The 24,334-nt window shown below is 47.7% G+C and overlaps 1 protein-coding gene across 3 annotated transcripts in view; it reads right to left on the bottom strand.

Moving 5' to 3' along the window:
• Window positions 1-211: 211 nt before the first annotated feature.
• The window catches only part of KDM4A (lysine demethylase 4A), a 44,784-nt gene continuing 20,661 nt past the window's right edge, over window positions 212-24,334 (bottom strand). For all 3 annotated transcript variants that reach the window (XM_021684255.2, XM_021684254.1, XM_021684256.2), the window contains exons 12-22: window positions 18,310-18,430; window positions 13,699-13,880; window positions 11,995-12,199; window positions 11,466-11,542; window positions 10,713-10,768; window positions 8,973-9,081; window positions 8,453-8,638; window positions 5,448-5,618; window positions 1,956-2,075; window positions 1,585-1,677; window positions 212-1,453 (exon numbers count right to left, since the gene is read on the bottom strand). In XM_021684255.2, coding sequence (XP_021539930.1) covers window positions 1,313-1,453; window positions 1,585-1,677; window positions 1,956-2,075; window positions 5,448-5,618; window positions 8,453-8,638; window positions 8,973-9,081; window positions 10,713-10,768; window positions 11,466-11,542; window positions 11,995-12,199; window positions 13,699-13,880; window positions 18,310-18,430 — 1,461 coding nt within the window. In that variant the 3' untranslated portion in view covers window positions 212-1,312. The remainder of the gene's footprint in view (window positions 1,454-1,584; window positions 1,678-1,955; window positions 2,076-5,447; window positions 5,619-8,452; window positions 8,639-8,972; window positions 9,082-10,712; window positions 10,769-11,465; window positions 11,543-11,994; window positions 12,200-13,698; window positions 13,881-18,309; window positions 18,431-24,334) is intronic.

Raw genomic sequence — 24,334 nt, 5'->3', positions numbered from 1 at the left:
CCCATCGCTTTTAGGACAGCTTCCTGGATCCTGCCTGAGTCTTCTTAAAATACCTGGCCCTGCTCCAGAACTTATGACTAGATACACCCCCAGCCTGACCCTGAGCCACTCAGGCTCCTTGGGGCAGACACAACCAATCCTCTGCTCAACACATTTTATTGCTAAGGACAAGGTGATGCACCAGTTTTCAAAATAATTTGGTTTATAGCGTTCATACGTAACAAAAAACAGGGAAGTATTATAAATCTGATTCTTGTATACACAAGGGTATAGGTGTGAAGCCCTCCAATCCTGGGCCCAGGCAAACAAATTCATGAGGAGCAAAAACCTGTTTAACCCCTTCAGTGTTGCCCTCCAGTCCCACCCCCACCCCCAAATCAGCTCCCTCCCACCCCCAGACCAGGGACATATCTAAGCCTGCCCCTGGTCTCCAGTGGCCCCAATTCATCTTAACCCTCCCAGCCCCTGCATGATTGCAATTTTCTGTTGACAGAATCACCCACCAGGCTCTGCCTGCTTCCATCATTAAGAACCCCCTTCAGGGTATTCCCCACCCACGCCCTCTAATACTGTGCCATGGAGGCTCTATGCCTAGACTGATATGGGCACATACCCATGTTATCCCCATCTCCTCCTTCAAGACAGGATAAGGAGGTGCATTAACTCCTTCACATCTCAATACTGCAGCTTTGCCAGCCTCCCCTGAGGCAATTCCAGGGACAGACAGATGCCACACCCATCTCCAGCCAACCCCCAGGAGCCTTTACTCAGCTCAGCTGAGGGCAGAATTTCACATTTTGTTTGCCCTGGACAGGCAAGGAAGAAAGTAGAGGCCAGGGGCTGGCAGAAGCTGGTCCAGACCAAACATACACACACGCGCACACGCACGCACGCACACACATACACGCGCACGCACACACATAAATACAAAAGAGGGAGGGAGTAAGCACCAGCACCTCTGCCTAGTTGGTGCAGGTGATTGTTAGGAAGCTAAGTCCTAGGCAACCAGCCCAGCCAGCAGAGTTGACCCCACTGCAGACTGGGGCCAGTGCGGCCCCAGCATTGCAATGCTCAGCCCTTCAGCGGGGAGACAGGCGGCTGCTGCCACATGTCCAAGAAAGGCTGTCCTTCCACTACAGCGGAATGCGATGGGGAGCGGGGGCGTGAGAAGACGATGGGGTCGGTTATTCCATTCCTTTTCATTTTACAACTTCACTTTCAGAGACTTCAGAGTTCCAAGTGTCTGCTGTGCTGTGGAACCCCAGAGTGCTCTCGCCGTGATGGCTGGGCACCTGTTGGCCCAGGGAAGCACCTACTCCATGATGGCTCGGTATAGCGCAGGCTCGATGTAATCTTCCCGGTATCTTGAGTTGATCACTCGTTGCCGTTTCTTTTCCTGCTTAACCTCCTTCTCCGTGAAAATCTCATTGAAGCGCATGTCTGAGGCTACGGACTATAGAAGAATAAGCAGGCCAAATGAGCACTTTGTGGCCAACCACCCCAAAGAAAAAACAAAAGGACACACCCTTGCCTTGTTCCCTCCCTCCCAGGTGGGAACCAAGGGCACACAGAAAACACACTCACCAGTCTGGACTTGACTCTCTTGGGAAGCTCTTCATCCAGCGTGTACACGTCATCTCTCTTAACCACAAGCTGTGAGCCATCCTCAAACTCCACCTACCAAGTAAACAAAGACCTTTGGCTAAGACCCTGACTCCCTGGTCCACTGTGCACAGTGGCAATTTCCTGCCATCACAGGAAGGATCCAGTACACTGAAGGAAGGACTGCCAAATCTGAACCCACCTCTGGCAGACAGGACACGGGGCAGCCCCAAGTTCTGAAAGGGTTATTACTAACTGGTGAGCTCTCCCAAGAGCAAAGATTCGCCTCTAGCCAAAGAGGAAACACTGAATAATCAAGTACTCCCCAGCCCCCAACAAAAACCTCCGGCTACCTGGTACATCTGGATGGGGTGGGAGGCCACAAATTTGGCTCCGTAGACTTGGCCATCTGTCCATCTCACTTGGACCACTTCGCCTTCAGCAGGAGGACCCAACTGGAGACAGTCCTGACTCTGAGGAAACAGAAAGGGAGAAGAGTGAAAGGAAGATCCCTTTGAGCACAGGGGTTACCACCAACTACTTAGGGAAGAATAAACCAGGACAAATTCCTGCTCAGACATCCAAGCAAGGCAGGCCCCCTCTGGGCTAAAAGATACGATAGTTAAAGACCTGCCTGCTGAGTCAAAGTCTGCCTGGTATCTCTGCTCCTGATGCACTGAGGTGACAGAAAAGAGGAGCCATAATAAACTTAGAGTAAACTTAATAAACATGGTGCCAAGATCAAGAATCCTTCTCGAATTCCTTTAACTGTCCCACTAAAGATCAATGGACAGGGCTCTGCCCTGAAGAAATACTAGAATGAGGATTTCAGAGTACTATTTTTTTTTTTTATGTTACCTTCATTTTTTTTTTTTTTTAAGATTTTATTTATTTATCTGAGAGAGAGAATGAGATAGAGAGAGAGAGCATGAGAGGGGGGAGGGTCAGAGGGAGAAGCAGACTCCCTGCCAAGCAGGGAGCCCGATGCGGGACTCGATCCCGGGACTCCAGGATCATGACCTGAGCCGAAGGGAGTCGCTTAACCAACTGAGCCGCCCAGGCGCCCCCAGAGTACTATTAAAAACATCATTAGCCTCCTTCTCTGTGTTGACCTTTGCAGCAATGGTGTAAAATCTCTAATAGGTAAAACTGCTTGTACCGTAGCGCAAGGCAGCAGCTCCAAGCATTACCAGTTGTTATTGTATTCTTCACCACTGTGCACTCATAATTTAGCGGAAAAAAAAAAAAAAGAAAGAAAAATCTTGATGAAGCAGAAAAACTTATTTTTTTAAACCTTAGTCCTTGAGTACATGTAAGTACTCAAAGATGGACACTTTGGCTGCATGCTGAAGGACAATGGTTACCTTGAAAAGCACTGTGTAACTGAATTGTGAGCTGCTTTTATCACGGGACACCAGCTTTATTTGAAAAACTGGCTGACAGACAAACTATGGTTATTCAGACTTTAGTATTGGCAGACATCCTCTTGGAAAGGAATGAAATAAGCCTGTCACTTCAAGGAAAATAAATGATAGTGCTGCCAATAATAAAACTTAAGCTTTTAGAAAAATCAGAACTTCAGAAAAGGTGTATCACCACAATAAGCTTGAAGCGTTGCCAAATTTAAAGATATTTCTGAGGGGCACCAGGCAGGCTCAGCAGCTGTAGCATGACTCTTGATCTCGGGGTTGTGGGTTCGAGCCCCACGCTGGGTGTAGAGATTACTTTTTAAAAAAATCATTTAAATAAATAAAGATATTTCTGAGAATAGTGGTACTAATAAATGTGTTTTTTGATACTGTATAATGAAAATTTAACATTTGGAAGATCTGCATAGCCCAATGCATGAGTACCTTCTAAATAACCAATGTACGGTGTTACAAAATTATGCATAGGTCAAGACTCATTCTCAGTGCAAGATATGCCAGTGGATTTTAATGTAACAGAGCGTGCAAAGTTTACTGACCTACTTTCAGATACCACCCTGCAACTAACTTTTAAGAAATCATTACTCATTGACTTTTGGTGTAGTATCAAAGAATAATCACAATGGTATGAAAGACTATTAAAAGACGCCTCCCCCTTCCATTTACTACAGAACTGTGTGAGGCTGAATTTTCTTCCCAATACTTTAACCAAAACAATATATCACAATGGATTGAATGAAGATATAACATTGAAGAGATTTGCAGAATTTGGGGTGCCTGGCTGGCTCAGTCGGTAGAGCACACAACTCGATCTCAGGGTCTTGAGTTTGAGCCCCATACTGGGTGTAAAGATTACTTACAAATAAATAAAATCTTAAAAATAAAGAGATTTGCAGAACTGTAGAAAAATGGCATTCTTCCCACTAATATTGTTTTAAAATGGGTATCTTTCAATTAAAAAACCCAGATTAGGGCGCCTGGGTGGCTCAGTTGGTTAAGCGACTGCCTTCGGCTCAGGTCATGATCCTGGGGTCCCTGGATCGAGTCCCGCATCGGGCTCCCTGCTCGGCAAGGAGTCTGCTTCTCCCTCTGACCCTCCCCCCTCTCATGTGCTCTCTCTCATTCTCTCTCAAATAAATGAATAAAATCTTTAAAAACAAAAAAACACAAACAAAAACAAAAAAACTCAGATTTTTTTATTTTATTTTTTTTTAAGATTTTACTTATTTATTTGACAGAGAAAGAGAAAGCACCAGCAGGGGGAGCGGCAAGCAGAAGGGGAGGGAGAAGGAGGCTCCCCACCTAGCAGGGAGCCCCGATGCAGGGCTCAATCCCAGGACCCTGGGATCATGACCTGAGCCGAAGGCAGACACTTAACCAACTGAGCCACCCAGGCACCCCATAAAAACACCCAGACTATTTTAAATCAATTAATCTCCATTTTAATTTCCAGTAAATGTTGATAGACATTACCCACAAAAAAAAAACTCTGTGGGGTCCTCAGTAACTTTTAGAAAACAGAGTCCTGAGATCACGGATCTGTAAATTAGAGATACCATCACCTGCTTCTCAGAACTGGTATGAGAAGTGAGAGACACCTGCCATGAAGCACTTTGTATAGGGCCTGGTATACTAGAAAAGCTTAGTAAATTATAGCTATTCTGTTGCCACAAATACTATTAACATCATCTTTACTATGACTTCAGTCTACCTTAGAACTAATGAATGTGCTTTTAGCAACTAGGTTGCTAATGCGGCATAAAGGTGGGAAATACTGGATTTGATAAAGGCAGAAAAAAGTGGCTTCATCCCTCTACCTTGGTGCTTAGTCTAACACACGAAAAGGCAGAGTAAGGGTAAGGGAAACTCGAACTAAGTCCTGCATACTAAGCCAGGAAACCTAGAAGTGGGTGTGTCTGGTGTCAATAACACAAGCAGGCCAGGGATATCTCCAAGTAGTTTCTACTCCGCCCCAAAGCCTTCACCTGTAAATAACCAAAAGCAAATTCCATGTCTACTAAGAGGGCACGATAGGAGAGTTGGGTAATTCTCCAAAATCACACAGCTACTAATAAGCAAAGGAGCTGGTACTGGCACACTGGTCAGATTCCACTGCCTGGGCTCTTGCACTGCATTACAACACCTTTCAAGGGTAGTTTAGACTGAAGAAGCACGTTGCCAAGTACTGCAGAAAACACGGATTCTTATGAGCTTCTCGAGGAAGCAGAATAGCCTATCAGCAGCACACAATTTTCTTCATAAGGAAAGACCAATACAAATGCTTCTTTCTGTTGAGGGAAAGACTGATGGGACTTTGGGCCTGGCTAGAAATGGCAGGCAGGCCCACAGTCAGTCCGCCAGCCAGACCTAGAAACACCCCCATCCCAGACTGCCCAAGCAGCTCCTTGCAGACATTACCACTATGTCCTCAGGATACAGATTGTCGCTGAAGGAACCATCATCAAAGTTGACTTCATAGAAGGTCTCAGTGGTGAGCCTGACCACCTCACACTGGTAGAAGCGCCCATTCTTGTGCTTGCTAATGACCTTCTGGCCCGCTGTGATGCTCTGCAAGGCCCCCTTGGCACGCTGGAAAAAACAGGGGCTGCGGTTACTCCCACATGCAGTTGACAGGACTGGAAAATGGGGACCAAGATCAATTGGTTTTTCTTTCTCAGGGAGAGACGAGCATGGGAATGGAAAAGTAAAAAGGACTAGGGGATGGGAGGTGAACCAGGTCTTTCCACCCCGCAGCAGGGATGCTGCAAGAAACTAGCATCCTGTTTCCCTCCATAAATGTAGCACCTCCTTAGCTCCCAATCCACACTGTCTTATACCTTCCACCTAGTTCCTTTACCCCATAAGAGACTCTTGTGACTTCCCTACTGTTGCCAGGGAGTGACCAAATAGCACCTACTACTGCACACAGCTTAGACACACATCAAGGTGGACACTCCACAGATCTGAGCCCAGGGCCCCAGACAATGCTCCATGCCCACCTCAGCACTAGCTCTACACTCAGGGCTATAGCACAAAGGCTGAGGTTCCCTGGATGTTCTCAGCTGGGACTGCCACTTTAAGGGCCCTGCCATCTCTGGGACCCTCACATCACCCTCTCATTCTGAACTTGCCCTTGATGCAAATGGGATCCCAGAGCATCTCGTGGCATTATATCCAACCACTCCTCCCCAAGTTCCCCAAGCACTGCGCTCTGTCACACAGGCCGCCTTGCTATCCCCGAGCATGTGTGCTAAGCAGGTTCCCACCACGGAGTCTCTGCCCTGCTGTTCCCTCTACCTGAAATGCTATTCCCCAGTCATCTGCACACTGGCCCCTTCACATCCAAATGTCAACCTATTGACACTGTGCCTTACTATCCCTCTTCCACTCCCCTTGTCCTGCTACGTTTTTATCCACCACACTCCTCCCCATCAGATATACTGTACTATTTACACCTTTCTGTAAGTCTTTCAACTGTATGCAGCAGGAGGACAGGCTCGGTTTTGCCCGGTTCACTGGTATACTCCCAGCACCTAAACCTGGGCCTGACATGTGACAGGCGCTCAGTCAGTATTTGAAGAGTGTGTAGGAAATACTCAATGGTCCCCCCATTTCTCATAGCATCAGCAGTCTACGGCTGCAAACTGAAGAATATGGAGTACTGATGACAATCCCCAAGTCACTGTCCTGGCACCATAACCAAACCCCTGCTCCTGAGCCATCAGGGCTCAGCGCGACCTCACCCACCGCCCCTCCAGCTCTTTCTCACAAAGACTATTTTTCCTCTTCCTGAGCTCCTAACCCACCTGACCACCTCTCGTGCTCAGTGAAAGATCTTTATGGAAAAGGAGAATCCAGCCAGCCAACAAGGCCTCTGCCATGATCCCACATAGTAGTGACGGGTTTGCTCCTCCAGGTTGGTACTCTTGTGTCCTTCACTACCGTGTTCACCGTACTGCTGACAAGGCTTTATCGCTGTCTCTTCTATTCGACTCTTAACTCCCCCAACTACAGTCTGACTTCTGACCAGAAGACCCCATGGCAACTCCTCAGTGTGGGGCACCACTGAGCATTATACCAGACCCGCCCCAGAGCACACGGCCTCCTGATCCCTCTCCACTGGCTTGTCTCTACTTTCTCAGCTACTTCCACAGGCTTCTGCTCTGCTATCTGCTCCTTATATCAGGAATCTCCAGAGCCTGGTTTCTAATGGCAACTGGATTGAACTACCCTGTTAAAGACTCGTAAAATCCAAATTTCATCCTCATAGTTAAAGCAGCTTTTTAGCACCTGCTGCTAGCTCCATCAGAATTCTCCAGAAATGACCTCAAAGTCAAATGTCCTACCCTCTTTTTCACTTCTCCCCCATTCCCCCGGAAACCAGCCCTACTCTGAATCAGTTCCAGTCACAGTTAACAGCATCATCATATTTGCATCCTCTCCACCTTTGAGGGGAGTAACCTGAGCCATCTTAAACTCACACTCCTTCACCCCTTCCCCAGGCTAATCTCTCCAGGGTGTTCAACAAACCCTCTCAATCCCACCCATCGTAGGACCCCACGGTTAGATGTGACCCCAAAGCTCTACCTATGTAGAGCTATGTGTTCCCACTGCAGACCTCACTTTGCTCCCAGGCTAACCAGTCTCCCTGTCTCAAATTCTTATTCTTTGAGCCTCTGAATCCACCACCAGAGTAATTGTTAAGAAATATGGCTCAAAATCATAATTTCTGCAAAGTTCCCCTCAGAGAGCTCAAACTCCTAAGAAGGGCAGTCCAGGGGCTTACCTGTCCATCTGGTGCTGCTTGTCTTTCAATATCAGCCCGACCATATTCCCAGAACCAGTCTTATATGTTGTTCTCCTGAGACGTGTTCGCTCTGCTTCTGAAGCCCCGAATGCCCTCCCTCTCACAATTCCTACTTACTTTTGAAGTCCCACTTCAACTGCCACCTTCTACCCAAACCCTTTCATAACCTGTCTAGCTAAGATGACATGTAATTTTCTCCAAGCTTCACTATTTAGAAAAGCACAAAAATCTCTACTGTATGGTGGTTAACGGTTAACTCTTCCGAGCTCTCTCTACCAGCTCACCCTATCTGCAGAGCCCCTGCTCTGTCCCGGACATAGTGTTAGGGAATAGGAAAGCTCGTGTTAATAAGCTAGGGCCCCCCGAGAAGGAGTGGCAAACAATTACACAGAGAATCACAAGGGATCAACCACAAGCCATTTGGTGCCAATGGATTAGGAGGTGCCAGGCAGGGAGCAGAGATGGACGGGGGCCGCCTCTTCGTCCCTTCCTCACTGGCACGCTCCATAAAGCAGAACGCCAGAGAGAATACTTGCTGAAACAATAAATGGATAGCCTGCAGAGAAAATGATCCTAGAAACCGTCAAGAGGATTCCAGACCGGCATCCTCCCTCACCTCCAGATTGGGGATCTTGTGCCGGAAGCAGGTAATGAAGACGACAAAAGGCCAGTCGTCGGGCTGCATCATCACCCCCGCAGCCTGGGCACAGCTCACGTGGAAGGCGGTCGGGCAGCGGCCGTGAGAACACTGCACACAGCAGCCGGCGGCTCTTTTCCTCCGCTTCTTGCAGAAGACGCATTTCTACAACACGAGGGAAGCAAGCCAGGGACTCCAGGAGCTACCAGCGCCGTCTCCTCCACCGTTCCCCTGCCCAAATGCACACAGCCCAACGAGCAACCTTCCTCCCAAGACAAGAGGGTGCACACACCTCTTTCAACCTCATATCTGAATACATGTGTCCTCACTAAGTAGTTTTAACCATACAGTGACTCACAAACCCTGACCAAAACCAAGGGTAAAAGTGGACCACTGGGCCACACGGAGGATGCCCTCAGAAACATTATGTTCTCCACCCAGAGACATGTAAATGGGGCAATGATGTAGAGAGTCCCCAAGCCCATCTCCTCTTCCTTACCAGTTTGAAGCGGGGCAGTGGAATTTTGCTCACGTCCACTGGACTTCTTTCGGCAATGTTGACAAACCTTGCTTCCAAAATTGCCACAGCACACGAGACGTGGACCCACCTGCCAAAAGCAAAGGCTACCTCAGTCACCTCTGGCTCCAAGGTCCTGTGGCCTCCTCATCCAATCTATGGATTCAAGAGTGGGGGGGCCTTCCCATAGTGCTCCCTCCCCAACCCAACATGGCCTCTTACTTCCACCTGCAAGGTCCCAGGACCCAGCAAGGTAAGAACCAGGAGTGTCTCCACACTGAGTATGTAAATGGGTCCCCAGCACACCACCCTGGGTTAGCATAGGGTTGCACTTCTTACACCACAAATTCATTCACAATCTGTTACAAAATGAGCAGAACCATAGCTAATTGAGTGAGGCAGGTTTCAGGGAGTGAGAATAAGTCCGAGAGCTCTATACAGACCTCTTTTACCACAGGAGCTGGGTAGTAATATCTCAAAATGTCTCCATGTGCACCCTTTCTGCCAGTAGCCACAGGTCTCCCCTCCAGGCCTTCACCCAAACTCTTCCACTGGGCTGAAATGACCTCTCCCTCTGCTCCCTTCCCCCACAGCACACTCACTCGTTAAGGTCTGGCCCAGGCCCCACCTACTCTCACGGGTTTGTTCAATGGACATCAGGGCATTTTGAGAAACTGATATGCACCATGATGAGAGCTCTTATAATCAGGCCAGGTGGAAACCTACCACACAATGTGGGGCTTCTCTACAAGAGAGGGAACAGATTGGTTTGGCGTGGCCCCACAAGGGCAGAACTAGGAATATAAGGTGAAGGTGCGAGGCGCTAAAGCAGAGCCATTTCCACTCCAAGTAAGGAAGAACTTTTAACAGTGCTCACTCACAACTATGAGGAACACGATGACCTTGAGTAATGGCAGCAAGTGCCTTTAAAGGCGTGGAAGCAGCAAGCAGAAGAGCCGTCTACCTGGAACAGCATGAAGGGTGGGGGAGGTTCTTGTGCTGCAGAAGGCTCCAATTCCCACAGGACAAGAGCCGGAAGCAGGATATTCACCACCGGCTGCCCACCGATCTGTGTGAACTATCCCGACAGCCTGCTTTTCCAGAGCAAACACTTCACCCCCCTCACGTTTCTACCTCAGAACAAGTAAGCGAAGACCAGGCACAAAGGGTCAGCTCGGTGGACAAAAAGCTGCCTGCCAGCTATGATGCCCAGACTTCTGCAGATCTGACTCCACAGGAGGCGGGTGAGCCTGCGCTCTCCTCGATGTCCCATTCTGCTCCCCAAGGACACTCACCCTCCTTCCAACAGCAGGTCTGAGCCAGGGAGAGTGTGCCTGTGGACACGTGCTCACAAGCCCATGGCCACAGCCACCTCTGCACCGGCCCCAGCTATGATAAGGAAACTGTTCTCACTTCCGGCCCCTGGAGCCTCTGCGTCATCGGTGCAGGATCTCCAAATCTCATGAGTCTGTCTTAGCTCCACAGAAAGGAAGACATCACTTATCTCTCTGCTTCGGAGGAGAAGCTAGATCGGAAAGGTCTAGGACTGCTTGGCTCCCCTTGGCATCCCATTTTTAAAATTCGTCTTGGAGATGCTATTCCAGCTCCAGCGACGCGCTTCCCAAACCCTCCATCAGTCATTCTGATGAACAGCCACCACCCGCAGTGTCTCTCTGCACGCTGCTCCAGAACGAGCCCCGCAGCCTCTGCTCGGAAACTCACCTGTCATCATTGGCTCTCTGTAGGGCTCCTCCTCGTAATGAGCACAAACAGCAATCCTGCCAAGGGAGAGGGGGAAGGGTGGTTACCACCAAGTCATTAACATCCAATCTGCTCCCTCCTCAGCCTCCTTTGGGTAACTGCAGCCTCCACATAAGAAAGCGGCTTAATGGCACATGGAGCCTCGCCTACACAGTCCATGGAAGCAGGACTCCCCTACAGGAAGACAGGGAGACCACCCAGGGCTAAAGTACAGGAAGTATTTGCTTGACTCAACATAATCGTCTCCACTGTTACTGTTAATAATAACTAACAACTGTAAGCAGTCACCAAGAACACTCTGCTCAAACTGAAAGCATTATAGGGCTCTGCCTGCCTCCTATGTGGGGTACTGCCAGGTTCCGGGGCAGGGGGTGATGAAGAGAAAGCTACCAAATGAACCACATTCTGATGGTCCAACCCAATAGCTAAGTTCTGTAAAGGGGGTTATTGCTGGTCCACAGGAGGACCTCTATGTGGTCCAGACACAATGTAGCAAACAGCAAACACAGCTTCCAGACTCCATTCATGCCCTGCCACAGCTGGGCAGCAACCACGCTGTCATGGGGACTTATTCCGACAATCCGCGCTCTCTGACATCACCGTGTACCAGGACCGGTGCACACTGCTGGATATAGAAAGTCCACAAGAAAAAACCTGGACCTGAGCAAACCCCAAGTCTCATGGGGAAGACAGCAACACTGTGGACGCACTCACCTCCTCCAGGGCATTGGCTGAACACCGAGAACACATCCAGTCTTCAGAAGCCTTTGCCGGGGGAACCCCGTAACAACCTAACAAGGATACCAAGACGAGCAAATTAAATCCAGAGGCCAGAGTGAGAATGTACACTTGCAACTCTTTTCCGTATACCATCAAAGTGAAAGCCGCAACCAAATCTTACAGAAAAACCCCTGAATTCTAGAGTCAGGAGCCCCAGGGTTCACCCATACAGTATGGCCCAATGTCTCGAAAAGTCAGAGACTGTAGGTTGCCTGCTTTGAACACACAGGGAGCAGCACAGACAAATCGCCTCCTGGTATATGCGGCCCAGAGAACAGCACAAGGTTGACCCCAAAGTCAGTGCGACTCCAACTCCATCAACAGCCAACTCCCCCAACAACACAAGAGCAATCTTTGTACTTGAGAGCCTGGGGAGGCCCCTGGCAGATTGGGGGGAGGCCAACATGGGGCGAGTAGGCCCAGGCACCTGGGTCAGGCCGCAGGCGACAAGAGAGGCACTCACTGGCATGGACGCGGACACTGCACTTCTTGCAGGAAACGAGAAGGCTGGTGCCGTCCTCCTCAAGGTAAGGGGTAGAAAGGTTGATGTCCGTGCTGCAGCCAGTGGAGGTGAAACACATTTCTGGAATCAATGGCTTGGTCCTCTGCTTCTGGGGGGCTAGAGCTGAGGTGTTTCCACAGCTCTGACTAAGGCCTCCAAACTCAACCTATGGGGAGAGCAGGTGCATCCCTCAGTGAACATGCGCCTGTATTCTCAGCTTTCTACCTGCTCTGTCAGCAGAAAGCTGCCTCTCTTACTGGTAGGACTCTGGCTACGGCTCCCGGGTGCATAGCCATTATCCCAGAGCTGCTAATTGAAGTTACCTCTAATGACTCAAATTCAATTTCTCACAGCGGCATCAAACAAAGGCCCCTGGGGACAAGTGAGAAAAGGGAGCGAGGTAAGAGGCAACTGGGATTTCAATCTTCCCAAATCAAGTGGTAATAAAATGCGCTGAGTTGTTAGCAAGGTTGCTCTTGCGGGCTCCCCGACGTGTGGCACTGCATGGTGGCCCCCACCCAGGGACAGGACCCAGAGCAGACGCTCCTCGTGGACTAGCACAGATGTCCCCCTGGGGCCCATGGCAGCGAGTCACCTGAGCTGCAACACTGCCACACGGCTGTGGCCTCACCTGTGGTTGCCAGCTCGGGGTCCCTTCAGAAAGAATGCTATGTCTGCGTACTTCCCTTGGCAAACACCCTGACCGCAGATACCTGCTGGCTCTACCACCATTTCAAGGACAGGGCCCGAAATATGTCAACCCTAGGCACAGGCCCCTCATGAAACTCTGAGACCCACACAGTAGGTCTGCTGACCGACAACCAGGCCATTCATCTGTCTCAGAGGCAGGGGCACGTACAGTTTTTCACATCTGCTCTTTTGTCCATGGAAAGGAGCAGTGAGTCACTAATCCAAAATATGTCAGTCTGACGTTCCATTCTTCGGCAAGCGTCAATCTGGGGCCATGCCAGGCTCAGTGCTCAGAGGACTGCTTCTCCACATGCCCCCCTCCCCCATGGTGCAGGTCCCAGTGGAGACTGAACTGCTCACCTGACACGTGCTGGCGTGGACGCATTCCTGACCTCCTAGAGCTGAGCCCAAGGATGGCCATCAAATGCCTCAGGAGCCCAGGGGGCACAGCCCAACTCAGCCCCAGAGCTTCCCTACTCCTCTCCCTCCTGCAAACCCTCTGCTCCTACCACCCCACCCGCCCCGGCACCCAATTTCTTCTGACTATTGCCCGTATCCACTGTGGCAATGGGAAAAGAAAGAACACTGGAGGACCCAGCAGACCACAGTAACGAAATGTACAGTGCTCCAGACTGGCCAGGACGAAAAACCACCCAGAAGTAACAATCATTGACTAGAATGGTAACAGAAAAACAGGTTCCTCTGCAAACAGTGTGAGTGCCCCAGGATGCCCACAGGGAATCCCTCCAAGACTAAGCCACACCCCAGCTCTTCTGCAAACCATTCTCAAGTGAAAACCCACACTGCTGGACTATCTGCTGGAGAAGCCTGACCAGTACACAGACGGGGCAGAGAACACGAGAAGAACAGCCTTTCCCAAGACAACCAGGGACAAGCTATATATACCCACAATTAAACCTCGCTCCCCTCTGGACTGCTGGTCCTGGCTAAACAGAGAAAATAAAGTGGGCTTACCTGATGGTAAGTCTGAAAAATCATACAGACAGCGCAGTGAGGGGCCTGCTGGGCCATGGTCTCATTGAATTCCTTTTCGGCCTCAAAGTTCGGGGGTCGGTTCTGCCATAGTTGGCTCAGGGGCTTGGCCCAGGCCTCTGTCTCCTCAGCCTCCTCCTCAGGGGTCAGCTGTTCAGATGACTCTAGAGCAGGAAGCAGAGCATGAGTCAGCACCAGTCCCGCACATCTGTAGCTCTGCCTAGAGAGAGAATGAGCTCACCCTGGATCCTTGGTTCCAGGTTTGGCCTACACCTAAGACCCTACAGGTATGATAAAGGCAAAGGGCAGAAGTGATTTTCAAAAGACTCCTTCAATACTTGGATGACAATGCAGACAGTCCTGCCTGTAGCACCTTCTCTGGTTAGACTTCTTTCCCGAATTCAACCCACTCTCCTCTCCCCTAACAGCTGCCAGCGTTCAAATCCTATGCCCAAGGGCAGCACAGTGAGACACAGTCTTGCCAGAAACCATGTTACTTGCTGCCTCCAATATGTCAGCATGTTGAGTCCCTACCTTTTAAGAGTTTTCTCTATAGTTGCACTGAAGGGAAACAAGGAAAAAAAAATAACAACGAGATGGCAAGGCTTAAAAGTTTTTACACCATGTGCCTTGGTCAGAACTTTCCAACTCCCTCTGGAAAGGTCAGTGGGATATCTGCCTTTTCTGGACAAGGATCCCCAACTACCTGGCTCTGCTCAGAGGAAGGTAGAGCGTGACCAAGATGAACCCTCTTTCCCAGCCAAAGGGTGTAACACCTTGAGTCTAGACCAAGGCCTAGCACACAATGGCCCATAAGACAAATGCAATCCACTTGGGGAGCTAAGAATTGTTTTTACATTTTTAAAAGATTAAGGGAAAGAAAGAAGAATATGTGACAGACGGCGAAAGGCCTTCTATGAAGTCTGAAATATTTACTATCTGCTCCTTCACAGACCTCTGGTCTAGATGACAAATACGTATCTCCTCATGACTAGACAACAGAGCATATGATTCATCAGGCCTCAGCACTGCCTGAGGAAGGAAAATCCCCTCTGGGTGCCATCTTCCCAAAAGAAAGGGACACATTGCTGAATAGAAAACAAAAAACTATGCTGGCAAAACAAGATGGAAGTGATAAAGGTGCACACTTTCCAGTTCCCCTTAAATCAGTGAGATGGGCATAGCCCACTAGGTTCCAATAGAAACAAGGTCAAGGAGGTAGGTAAACACCATAACTCTAAGATTATGGGTCACTGAAGGCAATCTTTGGTAAAAGGAACAACAAATATCAAAATAAACTAATCCATAGTGTTTCTCCAGATGCTCCCCCAAGTGAGGGAAGTATGAGAGGTTACATTTGGGATGTCCTTCTTTGGCAAGCGAGTCCAAAAAAGGCCCAAGTATGCAGCACCTGCACCTGACAGGAGACCAGCTCCATGCCAGCCGCACCACGTGACACCCTCCCTGGGGTCACTGCATCCAGCTATGTGTGGGCATCAGGAATCCCCAGCTACATCCCCTCCAATCATCTCACTTCTTCCAAGACAGAACCGCTATGAAGAGGCCCTACAGACCTATGCAGAGCAGCCCAAGGAACGCTCTGGTACATACTTACACTAGGAGCCCATTTAATTGCTCCTTTCTGGCAGCTCTGGCTCAGTGTAAATAGTTACCTACTCTGCCTTCATAGTCATGTTGACTCTAATGAGACCTGGCAGCTGCCGTGTGAGTGACCTCAGTGAAGTGTACTGTAACAGAGTGAGGCCACTGCAGACAATTAAAATCCACCCCTACAAGCCCCATCGACCAGGCCCAGCCAGGAACCATGGTGCCGAAACCAAAGCAGGTATTTTCCTTCTCCTGGCCAAAACAAGAGTGACCAAGATAGAATAGAAGAAACAGAAACAGCCTCCCAATCACAAGAGAAAAATTAACACAGTGACATCTGCTCTGTTTACAAAACCGTAAGTGGCCCCAAATCACCCCACTATGAACACTGTAATGACAAGGAAAAATGTTCACTATGTTAAGTGAAACTTGCAGGAATTTTACAGTTTACATATACAAAACATCACTGAGATGTGCAAGTTAGACATGTATATTTCATGGAGTATTTATGCCTCGATTTAAAAAAAAATGGATAAGGTGTGGCGGGGAGGGGGGGCGCGTGCTAGACTAAAAGAGACTAAAGAAACAAAGCTTTGAAATGGGTGACCCTGGTTTGGTTTATACTGGTTTAAAGGAAAAAAGCTAAAAACACATTTTTGGGATAAGCAGGAAAAAATTAATATGGACTGAAGATGGGAGAATATCCTGAGATATGGCTTATTTTCTTCAGTGTGGTAACAGCATTTGTATAGGAGAGGATCCTTCGGAGATGCCTCTCAGTGCACTTCAGGTGACCTGGTGGTGACAGCCCGCTCCCAAAGGTGGCGGCGAGTGTGTGTACCCCAGTGCATGCAGAGACAGCGCCCATGGCAACATGGTGGCGGCCGCTGGGTATGGGAGGCACATACAGTGTTTTCATTCCTTCAACTTTTCCACATTTGAAACTAATCATAAACAGTTGGCAGGCTGTATGTTATGATTTCAACTACTTAGTATAAAAAGACATACATGGACATAATCTAATATCTGACTAGAAGAATCAGAAGATTAACACACTAAAACATGCAAGTGGTCACCTCTGCAGGGTAATTCTGTCCTCTTTATAACTTTGCTTTTCCAATTTTCTATGACCTATATTTAGAGCCTTTACAGCACTGGGGGTGGAGACCCTGAAGTGAGGCTGCTGCTACCCAGAGAACCCAAGCCCCATCTGGGCCAGAGGAAGAGCACAGAGGACTTCCTCAGACTCTGACTCAAGGTTTGGCCTACTTTTGACTATAGGATCTCAAGAGACTTTCCCTACCCGCTTACCACAATCCTACTACCAAGGAAAACAGCAGAGGTGGGCACCAGCATCAGATCAGCAAGGCAACATGGGGCTTGCTTATGGAGCAGAGAGGCTGGTGACTCTGGACCTTCCCAGTCAGCCAATGGTGCCAGGAAGGACAGGGCAGGGTAAGAAAGGGCCTGGCATTAGTCAAGAGTAACAAGGGACCTGGTCACCACCAGAGACTCACCCACACTCATGTTCCTGGAACTCTGAGCTCCAGGCAGCACAGGAGACCACCCTGCCCTGATGGCAACAACTCTGAGCTCCAGTGATAGACAAAGTTCCCAGTTCTGCCCCAATCCCTGCCTATTCCCCTTCTGTCTCCTTCACAGGCCCTTCTTCCTGTCCTCCTACCCCAGCCTCTGCCCGCTCCCGAGTGGCCTCATGTACTCTAGGTAAAGGTATCAAACAGATGGTAGCTACACTTGGTCAGCATAGCATAACAAAGTTGTCCAATCACCATGTCGAACACCTGAAAGCAACGTAACTGTGTCAACTACACTTCAGTAAAAAAATTTTTAATAAATTTTTTTTAATATTTATTTGAGAGAGAAAAAGTGAGCACAGGGGTTAGGGGCAGAGGGAGAGCAAGAGTAAGAATCTCAAGCAGACTCCCCGCTGAGTGTGGGAACAGATACAAGGCTCCATCCCATGACCCCTGAGATCATGACCTGAGCTGAAATCAACAGTCAGGAGCTTAACTGACTGAGCCACCCAGGTGCCCCATTTTGAATACATTTTTAAAAAAAGTATCAAACACCCACCGAGCTTAGCCCCAAGTCTACATCCTCCACAGACACTGAACACAGGTTTCCAATCCCAACCAAAGCTAGAAGGCAGGGAGGCACTGAACTCAGGCTTCTCCAGTCCCTACCACAACCACACTCACAGGTCTATATACAACCCCCATATCCAGCTGACTTTATGCTCCCAACGCCCTCACTACATCCCTCCCCCCATCCTTACCACCATCATCCTGCTTCAGACCCTCCCCTATCTCTCAGAGTCCAAGACAAAAGCCCATCTGTTGCCCTCAAAGCCATTCTCCAGATGCAGTCACTAGAAGCAATCCTTGTAATGTAAATCTGGCCACTTAAAACCCGTCAAAGGCTCCTAAAGGCACACTAGAGCAAGGCCTCCCTCTTCCCTCTCCCCCCACCTCACTCTGGACCCACCCATCACACCCTGACCTGGCCCTTTAGCTGAGTGGCTCCCTCTGAATCTCTCTTCGCGCTCCCTTCTGCATAGATTAACATCTCCTTTCTTTAGATCTGTTTACCTGTCAGTGTGCCTCACTACCTTGTGAGCTTTTTGAGGGCACGGACATATCTTAGTTATCTCTGTAGCTACACATTCAGCATTGGGCTTGGCATCATTGACAGAATTGCTATCCAGAAAAATCAGCCTGTACCTCCTAGTAAAGAAAGAGAAGAACCTGCATGCGATCATCCTGTATTAGGCACATTCCAAGATACAAAGACATACAAAGAAATATGATTATAAATTAAGTATCAAATAAGATCCTGTCCTCTTTGTGGAGTATCTGGGAGAACGGCTCAGCCACAGGCCCACCCCTGACATTCAGCTGGGCCTCCCGATGTCCAGGTGAAACACTTCCTTCCCTCTTCCTGGTGAAGAGGGAAAACAACACTTACCATCATCACTGACACAATCCTGCAACACGAGTGGGTGATGGCGGGGGAGCTTGCTTAAGGGCTGACGACGGCCCTTGGACTTCTTATTCTCCTCCAGGGAAAAGATGTATTCATCCGCCACCTGGGCAAACCACAAGAAGAAATCAAATTGGTCTTGCCTCCACTTAGGGACACAGCAGAAGTTAGTCTTACAATGAAAAGCAAGGGAGGGGCGCCTGAGTGGCTCAGTCATTAAGCGTCTGCCTTCGGCTCAGGTCATGATCCCAGGGTCCTGGGATCAGGCCCCCGCATCGGGCTCTCTGCTCGGCAGGAAGCCTGCCTCACCCTCTTCCATTCCCCCCTGCTTGTGTTCCCTCTCTCGCTGTCTCTCTCTCTGTCAAAATAAATAAATAAAATCTTTAAAAAAAAAAAAAAAGAAAAGCAAGGGAAAGGACAGGCATAGAGAGACACAAAGAAATATAAAACCAAAGACAGAACACACCTGTCTTTAGAAAAACCAAAATGACAGTACCATGCAAACTAATCTAAACTAGGATTATGTAAACATTTTAGGGCGAAATTTGTGCCTAACAAGTGTAGCTCCTGTTCCTCTCAGAAGCAGCCTGAAACAAATGTACCAAAAATAAACGTACTCTCCAGGAGAGCCACGCCCCCTCCCTTAAGCCCACAGTCATGAGACTGCATCTCTGAGTGCCCCAGAGAAACCAGGTGCACCTTTTCTTAGACCAGAAGGGCAGCAGCACCTGTTACAAAGAGCCAGGCAGCTGGGCCATTGGCCTTGAAAAGCTAGAGGACGTCCGAAGGGGTGAGGAACAGCTGACCCATTAAAGTAAACTAGGCTAGCCTCTCCTTATGTGCTGTCAAGCCCTCGGCTCTGGCTGATACTATTCATTCCTCAGTCAGTCTCCTCATTAAACAGGACGGGGTGCACATCTAAAACTCTGGCCTAGCTACAAAAGCAAAAGTTGATGTAACTAACGCTGCATTTAGATAATGTCAGAGCAAATGCAATTAGGTTTAAGATGTACAAGACTGAATAAGTAAGACCACATGAGTTTCGTTCCAGTCAATGTATTTAAAACTTCATCATCCTCTCAGAAAAAGCATTTGACAAAGTACAACATCCATTTATGATAAAAACCCTCAACAAGGGGTGCCTGGGTGGCTCAGTCATTAAGCATCTGCCTTCAGCTTAGGTCATGATCCCAGGGTCCTGCGATCAAGCCCCACATCGGGCTCCCTGCTCGGCGGGAAGCCTGCTTCTCCCTCCCCTGCTCCCCCTGCTTGTGTTCCTGCTCGTGCTGTCTCACTGTGTCTCTCTCTGTCAAATAAATAAATAAAATCTTAAAAAAAAAAAAAAACCCTCAACAAAGTAGGTTTAGAGGGAACATACCTCAACATAATTAAGGCTATATATGAAAAACCCACAGCTAACATCCTCAATGGAAAAAAAAAACAGAGCTTTTCCTCTAAGGTCAGGAACAAGACAAGGATGTCCAGTCTCATCACTTTATTCAACAATACCGGAAATCCTAGCCACAGCAATCAGAGAAGAAATAAAAGGCACCCAAATCGGTAAGGAAGAAGTAAAATTTTCACTATTTAGAGATGACATGATACCATATATAGAAAACCCGAAAGACTCCACCAAAAAACTGCTAAAAGTGATAAAGGAATTCAGTAAAGTCGCAGAATACAAAATCAATCCACAGAAATCTGCTGCATTTCTATATACCAATAATGAAGCAACAGAAAGAGAAATTAAGAAAACAATTGTAAACAATTACACCAAAAATAATAAGATATCTAGAAATAAACCTAACCAAAGAGGTGAAAGACCTGTACTGTGAAAACTATAAAACACTGATGAAAAAAATTGAAGACAACACAAAGAAAGACGTTCCATGCTTATGAATTGGAAAAATACTGTTAAAATGTCTACACTACCCAAACCAATCTACACAGTTAATGCAATCTCTATCAAAATACCAACAGCATTTTTCACATAACTAGAACAATCCTAAAATTTGAATGGAACCACAAAAGACCCCTAACAGCCGAAGCAATCTTGAAAAAGAAAAGCAAAGCTGGAGGCATCACAATTCCAGACTTCAAGTTATGTTACAAAGCTGTAGTAATCAAAACAGTATGTTAATGACACATAAATAGCCGCACAGATCAACGGAACAGAAAATCCAGAAATAAACCCACAACTATATAGTCAACTAATATTCAACTAATTAATAATATAAGAATATGCCACGGGGAGGTGTGCCTGGGTGGCTCAGTTGGTTAAGCATCTGCCTGCAGCTCGGGTCATGATCCTAGGGTCCTGGGATCGAGCCCCACATCGGGCTCCTTGCTCAGCAGGGAGTCTGCTTCTCCCTCTCCCTCTGCCCACTCCCCCTGCTTGTGCTCTATCAAATAAATAAATAAAATCTTAAAAAAAAAAAAATATGCCACGGGGAAAAGACAGTCTCTTCAACAAATGTGTTGGGAAAACTGGACAGCTACATGCAAAAGAATGAAACGTGACCACTTTCTTACATCATACACAAAAATTAATTCAAAATGGATTAAAGACCTAAATGTGAGACCTGAAACCATAAAAATTCTAGAAAAGAGGGGCGCCTGGGTGGCTCAGTCATTAAACGTCTGCCTTCGGCTCAGGTCATGATCCCAGAGTCCTGGGATTGAGCCCCACATCGGGCTCCCTGCTCTGCGGGAAGCCTGCTTCTCCCTCTCCCACTTCCCCTGCTTGTGTTGCCTCTCTCACTGTGTCTCTGTCAAAAAATTTTAAAAAATAAAAAAAATTAAAAATTCTAGAAAAGAGGGGCGCCTGGGTGGCTCAGTCGGTTAAGCGTCTGCCTTCGGCTCAGGTCATGATCCCAGGGTCCTCGGATCGAGCCCCGCATCGGGCTCCCTGCTCAGCAGGGAGCCTGCTTCTCCCTCTCTCTCTGCTGCTCCCCCTGCTTGTGCTCTATCCCTCTCTCTCTCTCAAATAAATAAAAAAAATAAAAAAAAAAATTCTAGAAAAGAGCACAGGCAGTTAATTTTTCTGACATTGGTCACAGCAACTTTTTTCTAGATGTATCTCCTGAGGCACGGAAAACAAAAGAAAAAATAAACTATTGGGACTACATCGAAATAAAAAGCTTCTGCACAGCAAACAATCAACAAAACTAAAAGGCAGCCTACGGAATGAGAGAAGATACTTGCAAATGACATATCCGACAAAGGCTTAGTATACAAAATATATAAAGAACTCCTACAACTCAACACCCAAAAACCAAATAATCCAATTAAAACTGGGCAGAAGACACGTGAACAGACATTTCTCTAAAGACATCCAATGGCCAACAGACACATGAAAAGGTGCTCAACATCATTCATCAGGGAAATACAATTCAAAACCATGATGAGATATCACTTCACACCTGTCAGAATGGCTAAAATTAACAACACAACAAACAGGTGTTGGTGAGGATGTGGAGGAAAAAGGAACCCTCTTGCACTGTTGATGGGAATGCAAACTAGTGCAGCCACTGTGGAAAACAGTATGGAGGTTCCCAAAAAAATTAAAAATAGAATTACCCTATAACCCAGTAATCAATCACACTACTGGGTATTTACCCCAAAAAAACAGAAAAAAAATACTATTTCAGGGACGCCTCGGTGGCTCTGTCAGTTAAACCAGGCTAAACCAGCAATTTCCAAAGTGCACATCAAGAAGGCCCCTCAAGAGCCCCTCAAGAGCCTCCAACCAAAACAGCCCTGCTTTTGATTTGTACTTTTTAAATGAGTAAGATTTCACTTAAAGAAAGGGTTCTTTGGGGGCACCTGGGTGGCTCAGTCGTTAAGCGTCTGCCTTCGGCTCAGGTCATGGTCCCAGGGTCCTGGGATCGAGCCCCGCATCGGGCTCCCTGCTCTGTGGGAAGCCTGCTTCTCTCTCTCCCACTCCCCCTGCTTGTGTTCCCTCTTTCGCTGTGTCTCTCTCTCTCTGTCAAATAAATAAATAAAATCTTTAAAAAAAAAAAAAAAAAAGAAAGGGTTCTTTGGCTGAAACAAACTAGAAAATTAGACTCATCAAATTTATTTCACAGTGCTACCACGAAATAAAAAACTTTAGGGACATGCACTCCCACCATATGTACACCTACTAACTTACATACACCAATATGCTTATGCACATTTTGAAACAAGAACAGACTGTAAAGGCACCTGGGTAGTGCAGTTGGTTAAGCATTCAACTACTGGTTTCTGCTCAAGTTGTGATATCAGGGTCATGTGATACCAGGGTCATGAGATCGAGCCCTGCGTTTGAGCTCTGCGTTCAGCATGGGGTCTACTTAAGACACTCTCTCCCTCTGCCCCTAATCCCCTCACCTCACCGCCATGCACACACGCATTCTCTCTCAAATAAATCAATCTTGGGGCGCCTGGGTGGCTCAGATAAGCGTCTGCCTTTGGCTCAGGTCATGATCCCAGGGTCCTGAGGTTGAGCCCCCATCAGGCTCCCTGCTCTGAGGGAAGCCTGCTTCTCCCTCTCCCACTCCCCCTACTTGTATTCCCTCTCTCGCTGTGTCTCTGTCAAATAAATTTTAAAAATCGTCAAAAAAATTAGAAATTAAAAATAAATAAATCTTTTTTTTTAAGATTTTATTTATTTATTTGACAGAGAGAGAGAGAGAGAGCACAAGCATGGGAAGCAGCAGGCAGAGGGAGAGGGAGAAGCAGGTTCCCCGCTGAGCAGAGCCCGATGTGGGGCTTGATCCCAGGACCCTGGGATCATGACCTGAGCCAAAGGCAGATGTTTAACTGACTGAGCCACCTGGGAGCCCCAATAAATTTTAATTTTTAAAAATAGACTATAAAAAGATAAAGATAAAAATAAAACTCCATTGAGGAGCCTGGCTGGCTAAGTCAGTAGACCATGTGACTCTTGATCTTAGGGTCGTGAGTTTGAGCCCCAGGTGTGGCATACAGTTTACTTAAAGTAAAAAAATTAATTAATTAAAAATAAATAAACTCCCATTATTTCTGCATCCCGATAATCTTCTTACATTCTGCCTTTGTAGACCACCTAGATAACAGGCCTAAATCTGGGATGTGGCAGTGGCAGACCAGAAAGTAAGAAAAAATAAAGGAACCCAAAATGATGGGATTTCCAGCCTGGATCACCAAGGTGAGAGAGACTTACGAGGATTCACGAGGATTCACGGGTATAAAGGGGGAGGAGTAACAAGCCAAGTTAAACATGATAGGCACAGTACCACCCGCCTTGTTTCTCTGGAAACACCCACAGGGGCCAGAAGAAATGAGCCCGAGGGTTCAGAAAGCAAGTCAGAGCAAGAGCTGTAGATTTAAGGATGCTCAGCATCAGGTTCAGAATTGAAATCATGGGAGTGGATGACAGTACCAGTAGAAGATAAACTGAATGGAGAACAAGGTTTCTGGAACAGGAGGAGGAAGAGAGAGAAAAGGGAGATCCAGGGACACCTGGGTGGCTCAGTCAGTTAAGCGTCTGCCTTCAGCTCAGGTCATGACCCCAGGGTCCTGGGATCGTCAGGCTCCCTGCCTTCTCCCTGTCCTCCCTGCTCTTGCTCTCTCAAATAAATAAAATCTTTAAAAAAAAGAAAGAAAGAAAGAAAAGAAAAGGGAGATCCAGCCACAAAGCACAGGAGGAATAGAGAAAGCTAGGAGGGGAACGCCACAGTGCCAAAGGATGCCTAAGAGCTGAGCAAGAAGGGACCAAAGGACTCAGCAACTGGGAGGTGTCAGGACTTTTTTGAGATAAGTTCCAGCAGAGAGATAAGTTCCAGCAGACAGAAGTAAGAAACTAAGGAATGAATGCATCCGAGTCTCTTCTTGAGAAGATTAAGGGAAGAAATGAGATCACAGGGAATTTCCACCAATTGTATTTGAGAAAAGGGGCTGCGTATGTTTTATAGGCAGAGAGTGAAGAAGCCTGGGAGAGGAGAGATACTAAGCATGTGGCAGACAGAGTAACGGTCCCCCAGAGAGG

This window comes from Neomonachus schauinslandi, chromosome 4 (assembly GCF_002201575.2).
Source record: "Neomonachus schauinslandi chromosome 4, ASM220157v2, whole genome shotgun sequence".
NCBI classification, from domain to species: Eukaryota; Metazoa; Chordata; class Mammalia; order Carnivora; family Phocidae; genus Neomonachus; species Neomonachus schauinslandi.
Note: the sequence above shows the minus strand (reverse complement) of the source record. Positions and strands in the feature narration are given on the sequence as shown.